The 17,956-nt window shown below is 55.0% G+C and overlaps 1 protein-coding gene across 2 annotated transcripts; it reads left to right on the forward strand.

Moving 5' to 3' along the window:
• Positions 1-21: 21 nt before the first annotated feature.
• NOL6 (nucleolar protein 6) lies at positions 22-11,009 on the forward strand. 2 transcript variants are annotated; one of them, XM_065878771.1, is made up of 26 exons: positions 22-75; positions 1,126-1,326; positions 1,415-1,531; positions 2,961-3,140; positions 3,480-3,648; positions 3,865-3,999; positions 4,077-4,240; positions 4,327-4,447; positions 4,653-4,711; positions 4,795-4,896; positions 5,099-5,214; positions 5,385-5,562; positions 5,720-5,842; positions 6,394-6,542; positions 6,694-6,769; positions 7,007-7,147; positions 7,293-7,410; positions 7,492-7,646; positions 7,738-7,901; positions 8,295-8,447; positions 8,661-8,758; positions 9,556-9,680; positions 9,803-9,892; positions 10,272-10,466; positions 10,583-10,684; positions 10,860-11,009. In XM_065878771.1, the coding sequence occupies exons 1-26, from the start codon at positions 22-24 to the stop codon at positions 11,007-11,009; spliced, it is 3,435 nt and encodes a 1,144-aa protein (XP_065734843.1). The 2 variants fall into 2 exon arrangements, with proteins under 2 accessions (XP_065734843.1, XP_065734844.1); XM_065878772.1 differs by lacking the exons at positions 7,007-7,147; positions 7,293-7,410; positions 7,492-7,646; ... (5 more) ...; positions 10,272-10,466; positions 10,583-10,684.
• Positions 11,010-17,956: the final 6,947 nt, after the last annotated feature.

The raw sequence follows: 17,956 nt of genomic DNA on the forward strand, positions 1-17,956 counted from the left end.
GCGGGAAGCAGTACGGGAGGGATGGGCCCCGCACATAAGGGAGCGCAGCATCGCGGAACTGCCGGGGAGCCGGAGGTGGGTGAGCCATCTGGGAGGAAGGAATGCGCAACGTGTCGGAGTTGGCAGAACCTAACAGTTCTCTAGCGAGGGCACGAGAACGGTCCCTTCTGGAAGAGCCCCATTTCCTCTGATGCTTCCAGCCCAGGGTACCGAGACAATCAGAGCTTGCTAAAGGAGATGGAACTTGGCATTATCCGGATGGAAATAGTAAAGACAATTGAGCTTCTGTTTGCTAGCTCTACACCTTGAAACTGAAATATACCCCACCCCCTTCTACGGCTTGGGTCTTTTCCCTGACGAAGTCCTCCTGAAGGTTGGACGGGATCTTCTTCCCTCTTGTGTCTAGTTTTGTGCTCTCCACGTGGTGGCGCTCCTGGAGCGCTACAGTAAGGCTCTCCAGGGTGTGGGATCGTGGAGGGGGGCGGGGCCCAGGGCTGTAGGGGAGAAGGTTTGGGATCCCGCAGCCCAGGGTTCGAAGCCTGCTCACAGTTTAGGCATACCAACTGGAACCTCTAGCTCACTGGGCTTCGTTCGGGTGTCCGTTTTCTGCTAGGGTTATTGTGAGGATTGGATGATTTCACTGAGTGTGTCCTTCAGAGTCAGTAGGCTCTTCCATCATTGAGCACTTAATGTATACTTATATAGTTTATAGTCAGGGCTTGCTGGGGCAGGGTGTGTGTGTGTGTGTAACCTGGCAGGATTTGGATAGAGCAAGAGTGGAGATGGCATTTGCAAAGTCCCAGGATTAACCCAGCAGAAGAGGAAGCTCCTGGTACTTACAAGGACCTGAGGCATTGCTTAGTGCATGGCCCAGTCAGCTACTACCCCTAGCAACTTGTGCTGTCAGGTAGATGGGGAACCCTCAACTCAAGGAGTTTTCAGCATAGAGCTCAGTAATGTTCTTTTAAGTAAAAATTATTCTGAGTTTTACACAATCTGACTCCCATTCAAGAGAGACCAGGAGCAGGTAAAGCCTTTACCCACATCCTGTCATGGTGGCATGTCAGGCAGTGGACGCTAGATATCTGTGATGTCACCCTGGGTTCTCCCTCTCATTGGCCACAGGTGATGGCGTCAGCTCTGGAAGGCATAGGCAAGGAGGGGAAGAAGGAATCCTCAAAGAAGCGTTCTGGTTCTCCAGTGGAGGGCCTCCTGCAGCCCGTGAAGCTCAGCCGGGCAGAACTGTACAAGGAGCCTACCAATGAGGAGCTGAATCGTCTTCGGGAGACTGAGAGTCTGTTCCATTCCAGCTTGCTTCGTTTACAGGTACCATTGGGTGGCTGGGAATTGGGTTAGAGAGGTGGGCCTGAGACACTGAGGCTGAAGTACTACTCACCCCTGCCACTTCTTACAGGTAGAGGAGCTACTGAAGGAAGTGAGGCTGTCAGAGAAGAAGAAAGAGCGGATTGATGCTTTCCTACAGAAGGTCAACCAGCGGATCATGAGGGTGCCCTCAACCCCTGAGACAGAGGTAAGGCAGGTAGTGGAGGGAACTGGAAAGCCCAGAAGAGGTCCTTAGGGGCCTTGTTATTCTCTGAAGGGGATGGGGTGCTAGGGAGCTCATTCTCACTGCCAGGAGTCTCAGCTAGGAGTGCAGTCAATTATATGTTCATTCATTTAGCAAACACTTACGTGCTTTGCAGTAGTTGTGTTCTTAGGGTACATCAGTGAACAAAGCAGCCTATGTTCTAGTATTAGACTTATGGACGATAGATAATGAACACGACAAGTAAACTGTATGGCAGTGTTAGATGGTGGTAAGTACTATGGAAAAAGGAAGAAGAACAAGGTAAGGGGATTATGGGAATATCAGAGGGTGAGAGTGTTTGGCAACTTTAAGTAGTGTGGTTGAGGTAGGCTTTATTGAAGTGACATTTGTGTGAAGGAAGTGAGTCAGGTATATAGATATCTAAGGAAGGGAAGGGACTCCAGGAAGGGAAAATAGCCAACACAAAGGTTCAAAGGCAAGAATAGGTCTGGTATGATGAGTTGGGAGATTGGGATTGACATATATACACTAATATGCATAAGATGGATAACTAAAAAGAACCTGCTGTATAAAAAAATAAAATTAAACTAAAAAATTAAAAAAAAAAGAATAGGTCTGGTACATTCCTTGGAAAGAATGAGGGGAAGATAGAAGGAGGTAAGTTCAGAAAGGTTATGGAGGAGGGGGGCATATCATGCAGGGCCTTGTGCACCAAAACAAGGACTTTGGCTGTTGCTCTGGATAAGATGGGGAATAACTGCAGGGATTTTGTTTGTGATCTAACTTCAGTATTAAAAAGTTCACCCAGGTTTTTGCGTTAAAAGTAGAATGGAGGGGGCTTCCCTGGTAGCGCAGTGGTTGAGAGTCCGCCTGCTGATGCAGGGGACACGGGTTCGTGCCCCGGTCCGGGAAGATCCCACATGCCTGTCTGGGAAGATCCCACATGCCGCGGAGCGGCTGGGCCGTGAGCCACGGCCGCTGAGCCTGTGCGTCCAGAGCCTGTGCTCTGCAACGGGAGAGGCCACAACAGTGAGAAGCCCGCGTACCGCAAAAAAAAAGTAGAATGGAGGGGGACAAAGGTGAAATCAAGGAGACTAGTTAGAAACTTATTGTACAATGATCCACTGAAAAATGGCTCAGACTAGGGTAGAGTAGAGAAGTGGTCAGTGTCTGGATACCTTTTGAAAGTAAAATGGGTGTTCTTAACAGAGATGAGTCAAGATGATTTAAATATTTCTAGCTTGAGCAGCTAGTATGGAGTTGTCTTAATGGGGAAGACATGTTTATAGGAAGATCAGAAGTTTGGTTTCAAACATTTTGACATGTTGAATTTGAGATGTCTACTAGACATCAAGGGGACATGTTAGGAAAGCAGTCAAATTAATACGTGTCACTGTCTCTGTCCCCACAGCTGACCAACCAGGCATGGCTCCGGGATGGGGTTCGAGTTCCCCTCCACCAAGTGCCCTATACTGTAAAGGGTTGTTTCCGCTTCCTGCCCCCAGCCCAGGTCACTGTTGTGGGCAGTTACCTTCTGGGCACCTGCATCCGGCCGGACATCAATGTGGATGTGGCATTGACCATGCCCAGGGTGAGGTTCAGAGTTTGGGGAATGGAGAGGTCTGCCATTTCACCACCTACAAATCCCTCGATCCCTCTCTTTTTCCCACCTCTCGCTTGCCGGGGCATTGAAATCTGAATTCTAAATCCAAAGAACAGACCACTGCAGTTGTCCTGAGGGAGCTTAGATTTGCCATTTGGAACTTTGTCTTCCTCATCTGAGTTGTGGTATTGCTAGCCTTGGCTTAAGCATCCTGGCCAGCAGATGGGGTTGCCAAGCTTTGACCTTGGCTTCATCTCGGCTCCCAAGTTCTCCAACAACAAGGACTTAAGTGACTGGCCATCTCTCTCTTCTCCTGACCCCCTCCAGGAGATCCTACAGGACAAGGATGGGCTGAACCAGCGCTACTTCCGCAAGCGTGCCCTCTACCTGGCCCACTTGGCTCACCACCTGTCCCAAGACCCACTCTTTGGCAGTGTTCGCTTTTCCTACACCAATGGCTGCCACCTGAAACCCTCGCTGCTGCTGCGGCCGCATGGTGGGAGGCATATACCGGGTGGAGGGCACTGTATGGGGTGACAAATCCAGTGGGGGAGGAACTAGGGCCTCAAGTCCATGGTGAGAAGCTTGGGCCTCAAGTTGGAGGGCAAAGGTGTAAGGTCCTCAAATGGGGAGTGGGGGCGGTGTGGGTGGTACAGGGGCTCCTCCGGCTCCAGGGGGCTGCAGGGTCTCAGCATCTCCCATCTCCCCCCAGGGAAGGATGAGCGTCTGGTCACTGTCCGTCTGCATCCATGCCCTCCACCTGACTTCTTCCGCCCATGCCGCCTGCTGCCGTCCAAGAACAATGTGCGGACTGCCTGGTACCAAGGGCAGAGTCCTTCAGGGGATGGTGAGTATCAAGGTGGAGTTGGAGGGAAGGGTCTTGCGGGGACTTCTCCTCTCACGACTTCCCCTTTCCTCTCACAGGTAGCCCAGAGCCCCCCACCCCCCACTATAACACATGGGTCCTGCAGGACACAGCCCTTGAGTCCCATGCGCAGCTGCTATCAACCGTGCTGGGCTCAGCCTCGGGGCTGAAGGATGGTGTGGCACTTCTGAAGGTCTGGCTGCGGCAGCGGGAACTGGACAAGGTGAGTGGGGACTGGCCCAGCTTCCCTGCCTCACTGAGTGGTGGGTTGGCTCTGAGCTCTGGCCTTTCCCTCCGTCTCCCCCTCAGGGCCTGGGAGGATTCAGTGGGTTCCTTGTCTCCATGCTGGTTGCCTTCCTGGTGTCTACACACAAGATCCATACCACCATGAGCGGCTACCAGGTGCTGAGAAGCACCTTGCAGTTTCTGGGTGAGGCGGCTGGACTCGGAAAGGCCAAGGGCCCCACTCTTACCCATCAGGGATCATTCGGTCTCTGGTCCTCAGACAGATGAGCAAACCGAATCCCAGAGGCAGGCAGTTGCAGCCACCTGTCCGGAGGGTGGGTGTCACGAGGGCTGGGTCCCTAGGGAGGGGGATACCTTCTGACACACCCACCTTCTCTGGCTCATTTCAGCCAGTACAGATCTGACGGTCAACGGGATCAGTTTGCGCTTCAGCCCAGATCCCTCCCTGGTGAGTAGGGCAGTGCTGAGTCTTGGGCAAGGCATCCTGAAGTTAAGGCCCAGCCCTGACTGGCTTCTCTCTCCCCCTCCCAGCCGGCCCTGGCTGACTTCCACCAGGCCTTCCCTGTTGTCTTCCTGGACTCCTCAGGCCGTCTCAACCTCTGTGCTGATGTCACTGCCTCCACTTGCCACCAGGTACAGGTGTCGCCCACTCCTGGCTTCCCCAGATGTCCCAGCCCAGACCCTGTCCCTTCTGCCAGCACCAGAACCCCAGAAACTCCTCTCCAGAGACCTTTGGTCAGGCACGTCTCTGGGTCTGGGCCCTGTGTTCCGTAAGGGGAGGGGTGCAGTGCTGGTGGTCTCACGCGGGAGTTCCCTCCTTACTCTGTGGCCCCAGGTGCAGCACGAGGCACGGCTGTCTGTGGTGTTGCTGGACAGCAAAGCTGACGATGGGTTCCAGCTGCTGTTGATGACTCCCAAACCTATGGTCCGGGCTTTTGACCACATACTGCAGTAAGTTTCGGGGTGCCAGGATATGCCAGTGAGTCCTGTGTCCCTGGGGCTAGTGATGGGGCAAAGGTCCTCAGGCAAGTGCTCAGATAGATCATCCTGGGGGTGGGGGTGGTGATACTTAGGACCAGCAGTACCTGATTCCCCCTCATTGTCCCTCTCTGCATCCCCAGTCTCCGTCCACTGAGTCGCCTGCAGGCAGCGTGTCACCGACTAAAGCTGTGGCCAGAGCTGCAGGATCATGGTGGGGACTATGTCTCAGCTGCTTTGGGCCCACTAACCACCCTTCTGGAGCAGGGCCTGGGGTCCCGGCTGCACCTGCTGGCCCACTCTCGGCCCCCAGTCTCAGAGGTGAGATGGTGTTGGTTGGGGAGTTTGTGGGACCGAGGGGGTTGGACCCAGGGTCCCAAGAGATACAAAAGACACACTACCCCTCTCACTAGAAAGTGGGTTTCCAGACCAAGCTGTGGGATGCTTGGATTGAGCTCAGCCTTTCTACATCCTACAGTGGGACATCAGCCAGGATCCACCGAAACACAGAGACGCCGGGGTCCTGACCCTGGGATTGCTCCTCCGGCCTGAGGGGCTGACCAGTGTTCTCGAGCTGGGTCCAGAGGCTGACCAGCCTGAGGTGAGGAGCCCTGGAGTCTGAGGGGTGATTTGGTCCTGTCTTGCATTGGAAGGAGTGGAGTGGGCTGTCCTCATGCCACCTGGATTGAGGCCTGTCTGGAGACTTCTTTCTTTTTTCTCTTTTTTGCAAGATTTATTTATTATCTATTTAGCTAGTTTATTTTTGGCTGCATCGGGTCTTAGTTGCGGCACACGGGATCTTTGTTGAGGCATGCAGGATCTTTCATTGTGGTTCACGGGCTTCTCTCTAGTTGTGGCGTGTGGGTTTTTTCTCCCTACTTGTGGCGTTCAGGCTCCAGGGCGCATGGGCTCTGTAGTTTGCGGCACGCAGGCTCTCTCGTTGAGGTACGCGAGCTCTGTAGTTGTGGCACGCAGGCTTAGTTGCCCTGTGGCATGTGGCATCTTATTTCCCTGACCAGGGACTGAACCCACATCCCCTGCCTTGTACAGTGGATTCTTTACCTCTGGACCACCAGGGAAGTCCCCTGTTGGGAGATTTCTGACAGAGCCCTTCTTTGTTGATCTCTACCACTACCCCTTTCCTCTTCCCAGGCTGCTGACTTCCGCCAGTTCTGGGGATCTCGCTCCGAGCTTCGGCGTTTCCAGGATGGAGCCATTCGGGAAGCTGTGGTCTGGGAGGCAGCCTCTATGGCCCAGAAGCGCCTTATTCCCCACCAGGTGGTCACTCATCTCTTAACGCTGTGAGTGTTAGCATCTGAATGCCAGGAGGCAGCCATGGGCTGGGGAGCCTTTTAGGAGGGTCTGGCCCAAGCTTTTGGGGTGAGCAGCCCACATCCAGTAGCTCTCGGCATGGCCCCCAGTGCCCACACTGCGCCTGTGCCCCTTTTCCAGCCATGCTGACATCCCAGATACCTGTGTCCACTATACGGGGGGCCTCCTGGATGCACTGATTCAAAGCCTGAAAGAGGTAAGGGCCCTGGTTCAGGGCTTGGGTTAAGGCTAGGGACTGTAGAGTAAGCAGCCTGTGTGGCTGGATTTGGGGGTGGGGATGGGGGTGGAGAGCCCCATCTTAGCCAGGCTGCACTTCCCAGAGCGTCCAGCAGGGGACCCCCTGGCTCTGCAGCAGCAGCCTGAGCCAGGGCTGTATCCCAGGTGGTGGAGCTCTTCTGAAAGGTCGTGCCCTCCTGTCTCTTTTCCCTCTCAGACCTTCAGCACAGGTGAGGAGGCCCTGGCAGCTGCAGTGCGTTGCTACGATGACCTCAGTCGCTTGCTGTGGGGACTGGAAGGTCTGCCGCTGACCGTGTCTGCCGTGCAGGGAGCTCACCCAGTGCTGCGCTACACTGAGGTGAGGTGCAAGGGGCAGGGAGCTCTTTCTGCTTCGTGACACCCACCTCTGCTCCACTCACCCAGTATTCTCCCTTCCAGCTTCTTGACTCTGGGCACTCCCTCCCAGTCCCAGGCCTCTTCCTCAGCCCCCCCTTCTTCCATAGGTGTTCCCACCAACCGCAGTCCGGCCAGCCTACTCCTTCTATGAACAGCTGCAAGAGCGGGCCTCGCTGTTGCCCCGGCCTGACAAGCCCTGTCCAGCCTACGTGGAGCCCATGACTGGTGAGGGAGCTCTTGCGAGGGGGTGAGAGGGACTGTTCTCACCCCCGGCCGCAGGCTGAGGCCTCTCACTCTTCTCCACAGTGGTATGCCACCTGGAGGGCAGCGGGCAGTGGCCGCAGGATGCTGAGGCCATACGGAGGGTCCGGGCTGCCTTCCAGCTGCGCCTGGCAGAGCTACTGACGCAGCAGCATGGGCTGCAGTGCCGCGCCACAGCCACGCACACCGATGTCCTCAAGGTTCGGCTGGTGCAGGGCAGGGATACCCAGGGAGGGAGGGGACAGGGGTGTCAGGGTGGCCCGCCTCCCATGCCATCCCCTCTTCCAACAGGATGGGTTTGTGTTCCGGATTCGTGTGGCCTATCAGCGGGAGCCCCAGATCCTGAGGGAGATGCGGAGCCCCGAGGGGGTCATCTCCTTGAGGGACACTCCCGCCTCCCTCCGCCTTGAGAGGGACACTAGGCAGTTGCCCCTGCTCACCAGCACCTTGCATGGGTATGGCCACCCCCACAGGCTCTTAGGTCCGTAGACCCTTTCCTGGCCCCATTCTGCTCTCCTGGCCATCTGTCTCGCTGGAAGGCCGGTTGGAGAGATGAGTTCTGGAGTCAGGCAAGTGCCAGAACTATGGCCCTGCCACTTCACTGGCTGTGTCCCTTGGGCAGGATTCCCCCTCCCCATAACCTTATTTTTCTCATCTGTAAAATGGGAATCATGCTAGGACCAACCTCTTGGGGTACTAATGAGGAAGATGTGAGATGATACGTGTAATGCATTAGCACAGAGGCCAGTGTTGGGTAAAGTTGAGTAAGTAGCAGCAGCGGGGCTGAAACACTGTTCTTGGGCCCTGAGGGCCTCACTGTCATGGCCACTACCCTCCTCTCCCCGCAGACTCCAGCAGCAGCACCCAGCCTTCTCGGGTGTGGCTCGGCTGGCCAAGCGGTGGGTGCACGCCCAGCTCCTAGGTGAGGAGCTCACCGATGAGAGCCTGGACCTGGTGGCTGCTGCCCTTTTCCTGCACCCTGAGCCCTTCACCCCTCCCAGGTGATTCCCTCCACCTTTCCCCTAGCCAGGAAGTTCCACTGGGGCCAGCTTTCATCCCCCGTGCTTCAGTCCACATGGGAGAGGTGGCTGAACCAAGGGACAGAAGGGGTTCTAACCCCCGCAATCCACACCAAGGGGCCTAGGCTCTCTGGGCCGTGGGGGGCCTGGGCATGTGTGACTGGCCCAGATGCTTTGCTTACCCCTTCCTCTCAGCTCCCCCCAGGTGGGCTTCCTTCGGTTCCTTTTCCTGATATCAACCTTTGATTGGAAGAACAACCCCCTAATTGTCAACCTCAATAACGAGCTCACTGGTAAGTGGCAGGATCAGGGTCGGACTAGTGCAAGAACTACCCTTTGTGGATTGTAGAATAGGACAGGCAAGGGTTTTCCCTGTCAGTCTGTTAGGTTTTCTCTCTGCCTCCCCTATCCCGGATATCCACTCCTGACCCTGACTGCCTGGGGGGTAGGGAATTGTTAAGGAGGAAGAGGACCAAATCAAGCCTTTAGGGAGCTCCAAGACTGTAGAGATATGGTTTGCCCATGTGATGGTCAGAAACACAGCAGACTGGGGATGGTAAGCAGGCTACCTGGGGGGCTGTGAAGGGAAGAGGAGAGAGGAAGAAGGGCTCTGAACACCAGGTGAGAAGTCTTACGGTGGGGAGCAGGGAACGGTTCAGGTTAGAATACACGACCAGACCTCTTGGGTGCGGGGTCGGTGTGGGGGGGCGGGCTGGTGAGTGATGATTTCTGGTTGTAATATGAGGAGCTTCTGGTCCCAGCAGAGAGGAAGGTATCAGCTTTCTAATTCCCCAGGTGTGTGGGAGCCCAGGGTAGGAAGGGGCCAGGGGCAGGCCTCAGCTTGTGCAGGCCCGGAAAGCAGACTAGGGTGCCAGGCAGTGGAAAATTCTGCTTCTGGTCCCAGGCTGGGAGTTTAACACCCTGCCCAGTTGAGGCAGATGCGGTGTCCCTTTCATCACTTTTGCCATTTGGGGGATGTTGGAAAATCCCTGTGATGGGCAGCTGCTAAGTGTACAGTAGGAGGACCCAGGGCAGTAGAGGGTGTCTTGGGGGAGGAGTAGGCTGACCCAAGACCCCCTCTCCTCCACAGCGGAGGAGCAGGTGGAGATCCGCAGTGTCTTCCTGGCAACCCGGACAAAACTTCCCGTCATGGTCATCATTACCCCCCAGGATCGCAAAAGCTCTGTATGGACACAGGATGGACCCTCGCCCCAGGTTTAATTTCATTCCTGCTCCCAAATGTGTGGTTTTCTCCCCCAAGGAAAAAGCAGGCCCAGCCTGAGCTATGAGAGACCTGTGGTCAGGTGTGACCTTTCTGATGTATGTGTGTCCCCCAGATCCTACACCAGCTCATGGTCCTGGCAGCCGAGGCCTTGCCCGTCCTAGAGAAGCAGCTAATGGATCCCCAGGGTCCTGGGGACATCAGGGTAAGCCCCGGGCCCAGACTGCCTCCAGGGGCTCTGGGGACTCTGCCTTTGAACCATGGAAGTCTGGAGCTCTAGGGGCCCCTGTTTGGTGAGACTGAATCCAGAGAAGGCGTTGCAGCTGCCCACGGCGCCTGGCAGTGGGGGAGCCTGCAGGAGAATCGGGGCCCTGGCTTCACACTTCTACCCTGCACTCCTCCTGGGGACCCAAGCTGCCACCAGCTGGGTCTTCTTGTTCCTGCCTTCAAATGAGCATTTGGGCCCATAATGGGTGGGTCAGACAAAAGGGAAGGAGGGAACCAGAGTGGGCATGTGGAGGGGTTTGTGGTCCAGTTCCCAGCTCCCAAGTGGGCACTGCTGAGCACCCCCTACCCCTCCTCAGACAGTGTTCCGGCCACCGTTGGACATGTACGACGTGCTAATCCACCTGTCACCCCGCCACATCCCCCGGCACCGCCAGGCTGTGGACTCGCCAGCTGCCTCCTTCTGCCGGGGCCTGCTCAGTGAGCCGGGGCCCTCCTCCCTGATGCCCGTGCTGGGCTACGATCCTCCTCAGCTCTACCTGGCGCAGCTCAGGGTAGGTCCTCAAGGGCTGACTGACCCTGGGGAGGGGACATCCAGGTGGAGCTGGGGCCGTGGAGGTGGCTCTCAGGTGTCCATCTGTAATCTTGTCTCTGTCCTGCCCTTTCCTAGGAGGCCTTTGGGGACCTGGCCCTTTTCTTCTATGACCAGCATGGCGGAAAGGTGATCGGTGTCCTCTGGAAGCCCACCAGCTTCCAGCCCCAGCCGTTAAAGGTGAGCTGGCTGGGGACAGTTGTCTGTTCCTGAGTGTGTACATGTGTTCCACATGGGCATGTGTGTCTGTGTGTGGTTCCACAAGTGACCCGGTGGCATGTGTGAAACGTGTGTTTTGGTGTCTCTGCATGTGCCTCTCGTGACACCTCCATCTACATTTCTCTGATTCTCTCAGGCCTCCAACACAAAGGGGCGCATGGTGGTGTCTCAAGGTGGGGAGCTGGTGATGGTGCCCAATGTAGAAGCCATCCTGGAGGACTTTGCCATCCTGGGCGAAGGCCTAGTCCAGGCTGTGGAGGCCCGAAGTGAGAGGTGGACCGTGTGACCTCCAGCCCAGGAGCAAGCTGTAGATGGACAACAGGACTTCAGACCTCTGGAGCAAGATGTCAATGCCGTGACCACCCTTGCTGCATATGGATATGGACCGTCCAAGGAGGGCTTGCTGACCCGAGCATGCTGAATCATCCCCAACAAAGCCCTGTCCCATTTTCTGTCTGATGCCCCAGCATTGGGGCAGGGGCCATGGTGTCTTGTGGAGTCCCCTGAATGAACCCAGGAGATCCATCTACTTGTCAGCCTGGCCTGGGCCTTTTTTATTTTTTCCTTCCCAGGCTGCTCCCAGAAGCCCGGAGAAGAGGCTGTGTGCCCAGGGCTGAGGCTCTGTCCCCACCCCTCTGCCAGGATGTGTGCCTCAACCTCAGTATGCCCTTTGGTGCATTGTCAGGCCTTTTAAATGGGGCTCAGAGAAGGTGTGGCACTGCCTGAGAGTCACAGAGCACCAGCACTGAGCAGTGGAGAGGGGGCTACGTGGGATGAATACACCGCATTGAAGGGGCACAGTGCGCTCCTGTTTTGGTTCCGCTGCATCCCGGGGTGGGGACATGGAAAAGCACAGAGGACAGGAAGGGGCTGGGTGGGTGAAGGGGTGAGGGGGACTGGTGGTCCCCCATCCAGGAGAGATGCAGAAAGCACTGATTGCTGCCCTGGCCTCCGGTGTCTGAGCCCCTCAGGCTCTGTGCTCCTGCAGTGGTGGTGCAGAGGTGAGTGGGACCCAAGACCTGCTCTCCAGGAGCTCCCAGTGCCCTGGGGGAGGGGGTGCTGCTTCCTTTCAGCCTGGTCCACACCCCCCCTTGCAGCAGCCTCTCCCTAATCCTGGCTGTTTTTCCAGACTCAGCTCAAACAGTGACTCCTCCTTAAGCCCTTCCTCGCCCTCAGCCTAGGGTGCGCTTTCTCTCCTCTGAAACATTAGAGCAATTACTGCCTGTTCGTTTCTCTTTGCAGTCACGTACAGTGGCGTGAACTCTCTTGTTTTAAACTGTGATTTAAAATGAAATCATTGAATTTCCCTATGTTATTGGCTTGTCTGCCTTTTCTGCATGGTTTTGACCTTGTCTCCTAAATGTAAGCTCTTTGAGGGCAGGAAACATATTTGAACAGATTTCACGGCACCTAGTACAGTGCTCTGCCCAAGTAGGATACAGGTGTGTGCAGAAGGGGCACCTGGCCCAGGCGGATGGAGGGCAGGGCAGGCCACCAGAAGCCTTCAAGGAGAAGAGCATCATGATTTGCGATCTCTGCCTAGAATGGGTAGGGTTTTGATGGTGAAAGGCCTGAGAATTAAAAAGCTGATGTTGGGAATTGCTTTGGCAGTCCAGTGGTTAGGATTCCACACACTCACAGCTGAGGGCCCAGGTTCAATCCTTGGTTGAGGAACTAAAATCACTCAAGCCATGCAATGCAGCCAAAAAAAAAAAAAAAAAGGTTGATTGAGTGCCTGCCTAATAAGATACCCTTTGTTATTTTCCATATCTTACATAAGGAAATTGATCATATACCAGCCCTATGAAGTACCTGCTTTTCCTCATTATCATTTTCTGAATGAGGTCAAGTTCAGCTGCAGGTGGGGGCTTGTTTGTAGAGGGACTTGGAGGTCTGGCTATCTGGCTTCATCCTCAAGACGCTTAGCCACACATGGGAACTCTGGTTTCCAATTTTGTCCCCATTCTGTTGTCTTTGTGAACCTATGCCAGTCCCTGCCTGTCACTGTCATGGGACAGCTTGGCCTGGGGTTGAAATTAGTATAGGGAATACACTGATTGGCTGCGTGAACTGAGGTCTGTGTCCATCTCTCTCCTTGTGCCATTCATTCATGTACTCCAGATCTCAGTGTGCCAGGCTGTATTTTCAGTGAGATATAAGAGATGCAGTCCCAGCCCTGTGGTCGTCCCTGGCTTCTCAGCTTTCCTTTTTCTTAGTCCCTCACATGTGGCAGTCCCTCCGTGGACTCTGGGGAGGGGCAGGGGGTACAGGCTGGTTTCAAACCATCCCGTTTCATCCCAGGGTCAGCTCCAGGCTCGTAGCTTCTTTCACAACTCCAGTGCAGGGAACGCGTGGTATCTGCCTCCAGGTAAGCTCGTGGCTCCAAGAAGTGCAGATACCAGTCCCAATCAGGGGAAATGAGCCTTGGCCCTGCTACCTCCCCATGTGGTCCTGGGCAAGTCACTTCCCCTTGCTGGGCTCAACCTCCCCATCTTTAAAATGAGCATGATAGGGACTTCCCTGGCAGTCCAGTGCTTAGGACTCTGTGCTTCCACTGCAAGGAGCATGGGTTTGATCCCTGGTCAGGGAGCTAAGATCCCTCAAGCCATGCAGTGCGGCCAAAAAAAAAAAAAAATGAAAAGAAAGAAGCCATGATAATGGCTTTGTCAGGTGCCAAGTGTGGCAAGGGAAGAGGGCAGATGACTCAGAAGCCCAAGGAGGTACATCCGCCATGCTTTCTGCACTCCCTGCTCCAGCTTGGGGTGCGGGGTGAGGGGAGCACGAAGTCCAGGCTCCAATTTCAATGCTTGCTCCAACCTGTTTTCCTTGGATTTTCTCTGGGAAGTAGGTGAGGAGGCTGGTGTGGTCTAACATGACCTTGGAGGAGAGGGGACATGAGGAGCTGGAACCTCAGGGGAAGAGGATAGGAGCCTAGGAGGAACTCCTGCTGGAGCGAGGGTGTGCAGGGGGATGTGTGTTACCGTGCCGCCACACGTGCGTCTGCCCCTGTGGGCCTCTGCGTTTGCAGGTAGACATGGATGGGGCGGGAGGCTGTGTGTGATGTATGGTGTGCTCTGTCTGCTCTGTGTGTGTTGGACTCGGGTGTGTGCACATCTGTATATACTAGTGTGCTGGTGCAGGTTTTTGCCTCCAGCTCTGGGTTGCTGTAAAAGGCAAAATCTGCTCTGTTTTTAAAGAGCAAGTCAGGAGGAAAAGCTCTCAGGAGGCAGGAACTCTGGATTCCTTCCTGTAAATCTAAATGGCTGTAAATAAAGGCTTCCCCTTCTTGGGGCTTCAGTTTCCCCAGTTCTGTCAGACCTCCCAAGCCTCTCTATGTAGTCACATTCAGTGAATTCTCAAAGGGTCCTCTCTTCGGGCTGTGCTATCTGACAACCTCCTCTAAACCAGAATCCTTTTAGCTGAAGACCCTGTTTTCCTCTGCCCAGCTCCTTACTTTGGAGAAAAAAGCAAGACCCCAAAGCCCAGGGGTCCTTGCAGCAGGTTACATTCAGTGAAATCCTGAGGGCTGCTGCATCCCTGACCTAGTAAGTCAGATTGGGCTAGTCTGAGGCCCACCCCTTCCACCCCAATAAATATGCACCTAACCCCCTCAACATCTGGTACTCGCTTTGTGAGTCACAGATTAATCTAGGTGAGCGATAAAGATAAAGGGGAGGAGAAGCCTGGGGCACGTGAGTCACCCCCACCTTCCTCAGGAAAGGCCAGCCTGCCCATCTCTCTGCTGCAGAGAGAAGGTGGCATCTTGGGCTGCCCTGGGGAACTAAGGGGGACAAGAGTGTTCCAAACCCAGAGGGAGACTCACTTACCTCTCCCACTTCAGTTTCTGGAAGAGGGATGGAGAGGATAATTTTTCTGGTTTGCAAGAGGCCCAGAGAGGTGTTGGAACTTGTCTAGGGTCACACAGGGAGTTACAGAGAATCTATGTCTCCTGGCTGCATGCGTTGCTTCTGAGCCTGGGCTTTCCTGGGGCTAAGGGGTCGGGTGATGAGGAATAAAAGAGTAGAGAGGCCGGAGCTATGGATCTCTCCAGTGAGGCGGGGAGGAGTGAAAAGCCGGGCCCCTCCCCTTTCCTGGGCTGACTGCCAGTCTTGCCCCTTCCCTTCTGCGCAAGGCAGCAGAATGAAGCTGTTACTAGACCCAGGGGAGCAAGGTCAAGGATAGGGGTAGCGGGTGGGAGCGTGAGCATTCTGGTCTACCGCAAGCCTATGTCTCTGTTTCCCTGTCTGGGAGCTCTCCTCTGTTCTCCCAGACTAGAAACCTCCACAGAACAGAGCTGGGTTCTCCTAGAGACTGCCGAGGCCAAGGTTGGACCCTGACTGAGGGGTCATTGAGGGGCATTGAGACCCAGCTCCTGTTCCACCTGATGACCAAATGGTTTGGATGAAAAAGATAGATATGATATCCTGGCCTTTCCCCAATCTCCCTCTCCACTGCCCCAAGGTCTAGAGACGCTCAGGAAGTCATTCCTGAGGTCTGACTGCAGAATCTCCTGCAGCGGGCTATCCTCTCCTCTCGATGCTTCCTCTGAGACTTCTCTCCCTTAGGGCCAGCAGTGGGTGGCTGCCCTGTAATTAGCACCCAGACTGGGCTTGGATGAGGGGAGAGTATATTGGGGCTCATACATACCCATCACCTTTCTGGAACACCAGATGCAGAGCCTTCCACCACCTGTCCTCCCACAGCCACCTTCAGACCGCAGGCCTCTCAGAGAGCAGTTGTCCTGGGCCCCACCCAGATTCAGGTTCCTGTCTACGCAATTCTGCCTACCTTCAACCTCAGCTTCTTGCCGACCTGCCCTGCCCATTCTGCCTCCTAAATCCCAAATCCAAACCCTCTCATCATGTTGTACCAGGTCACTTTGTCTCCAGACTCCTCAACAGATCCCCACCTCCTATCTCTGGCTTTTATAAATACTGAACCCAGACCCACAGCCAAGCCCAGACAGGGATACACACAGATATGCACACAGAACCCCAGGGTCGCCCACATGTACACACAGACCTCCATGGGTACACGCATACACAGAGCCAAGAACGCATATGGATACGCACGACATTCATACAGGAGGAAACGTGACTCATTAACGAGGCAGCTTCTGGAATGAACCTTTCCTTCTACATTGACTGTAATACAGTTTTCAAAGCCTGAAACATCCGTAATCTTGTCTGATTCTTACAGGGGCCCTGGGTGTGTGTGTGTTGGGGGGGACTCCACCTGAAACCTGCAGGTGGCTGATGAGGAAACTGAAACTGAGGGGCCGGGAAAGGGAGCTGGCTCGGCCACCTGACTGGTCAGTGGCCAAGCGAGGCTTGGAGCTGAGCTTCTGGGTCTACAGGAGGGCTCTGCCCCCATCAGCCCAGCCCCTGTGGCTCTGGGCTCTTCCTCAGCACAGGGCCTAGGCCTCCCGTCCCATTCCTCTGCCTCCTCTCTGTGACCCTCTGCTGTCCTCAAAGGGTGCTGAGGGCAGCTCAGGGTGACACCAGAAGGTGAACACAGAGTCCCCAGGATATGGGTCAAAGGGTATATTTTCTCAAGTTCCAGTTGGACATCTGGCCGGAGGTGCCCCAGGGTGTGGTTTGTGTTCACAGGCTCTCCTCCATCTCGTCTGCCTGGAGACAGTGGGTGACTGTTGGTGCAGCAGGAGGAACTGCTTGCCCACCCCCAAGTCTGGGGACACTCATAAGAGGGTGATTCATCTCTGCCCTCCACTCCCCGTTCCTGTCCAGAGCCAGCCCCCGACTCTCAAGGCCCAGAAATAGGAATAGCGTCCAGCAGTGGCCTAAGAGTGGGGCACCCTCTAGACAGGGTGCTGAAGCATGGAGGGACCTCCCTGGCCTCCCTGCCCTCTTCACGTCTCCTCCATATCCGCATGGCGTTTGAATCCAGCTCAACACTTAACGGGGGGGCTTCCCTGGTGGCGCAGTGGTTAAGAATCCGCCTGCCAATGCAGGGGACATGGGTTCAAGCCCTGGTCCGGGAACATCCCACATGCCACGGAGCAACTAAGCCCGTGCGCCATAACTACTGAAGCCTGTGCGCCACAGCTACGGAAGTCTGCGCGCCTAGAGCCCGTGCTCCACAAAAAGAGAAGCCACTGCAGTGAGAAGCCCACGTACTGTAACAAAGAGTAGCCCCGCTCGCCGCAACTAGAGGAGGCCCGCGCACAGCAACAAAGACCCAATGCAGCCAAAAATAATAAATAAATAAAATAAATAAATTTATAAAAAAAAAACAAGCACTTAACGGCAAGTGACTTCTCTCCAACTGTTAGTTTTATCATCTGTGAAAGGGTAAAGTATACACCCACTTCTGGGGGTTGTTTCACAAATGGGAGGAAGTACTTTTTAAAAAAAATAAATTTATTTATTTTTATTTTATTTACTTATTTTTTAATATAAATTTATTTATTTATTTTTTGGCTGCCTTGGGTCTTTGTTGCTGTGCATGGGCTTTTTCCACTTGCAGCGAGCGGGGGCTACTCTTTGTTGTGGTGCGCAGGCTCCTTCTCATTGCGGTAGCTTCTCTTGCTACGGAGCACAGGCTCTAGGCACGCAGGCTTCAGTAGTTGTGGAGCACGGGCTCAGTAGCTGTGGCTTGCAGGCTCTAGAGCGCAGGCTCAGTAGTTGTGGCGCACAGGCTTAGCTGCTCCGCGGCATGTGGGATCTTCCCGGACCAGGGCTCGAACCCGTGTCCCCTGCATTGGCAGGCGGATTCTTAACCACTGTGCCACCAGGGAAGCCCCAGGAAGTACTTTCTAAACTTGAAAAATGTATGTATGTCTGTTTTGGTCAGCCCCTCCCCCATCCCACTCCAATGCTCAGGAAGAGGTTAGGGGTTCAGGGAGGCCGGGGGACTGTAGTATGACTTGTTTTCTATGTCTACACTCTTCTCCACTCCACTTGCTGACAGCAAGGCCCATGTCTCCTCCTATGCTGGTTCAAGCTGCTTTCATACAGGCAAAAAGAGTTTGGGGGACAGGAAATGAAGGGCGTGCCACCCCTACCCCTTACAGGGCCCCAGCCAGTCCCTCTGGTCCAACAGGCTGGCACTTGAGTCTTCAGCCCTTCCCTTGCCTGGGAACCCACTCCCCCAGCTTCTGACCTCAAGGAGTCACGGCCTCCCATGGGGTGGATCGGCTGTCAGTCCCCTTCCTGGGCACAGCCCTCCTGCCCTCAGCCCTCCTGCACAGGTGAGACACAGACCTTGCTCAAG

The sequence above is a fragment of the Phocoena phocoena genome, chromosome 6 (assembly GCF_963924675.1).
Source record: "Phocoena phocoena chromosome 6, mPhoPho1.1, whole genome shotgun sequence".
Taxonomy (NCBI): Eukaryota; Metazoa; Chordata; class Mammalia; order Artiodactyla; family Phocoenidae; genus Phocoena; species Phocoena phocoena.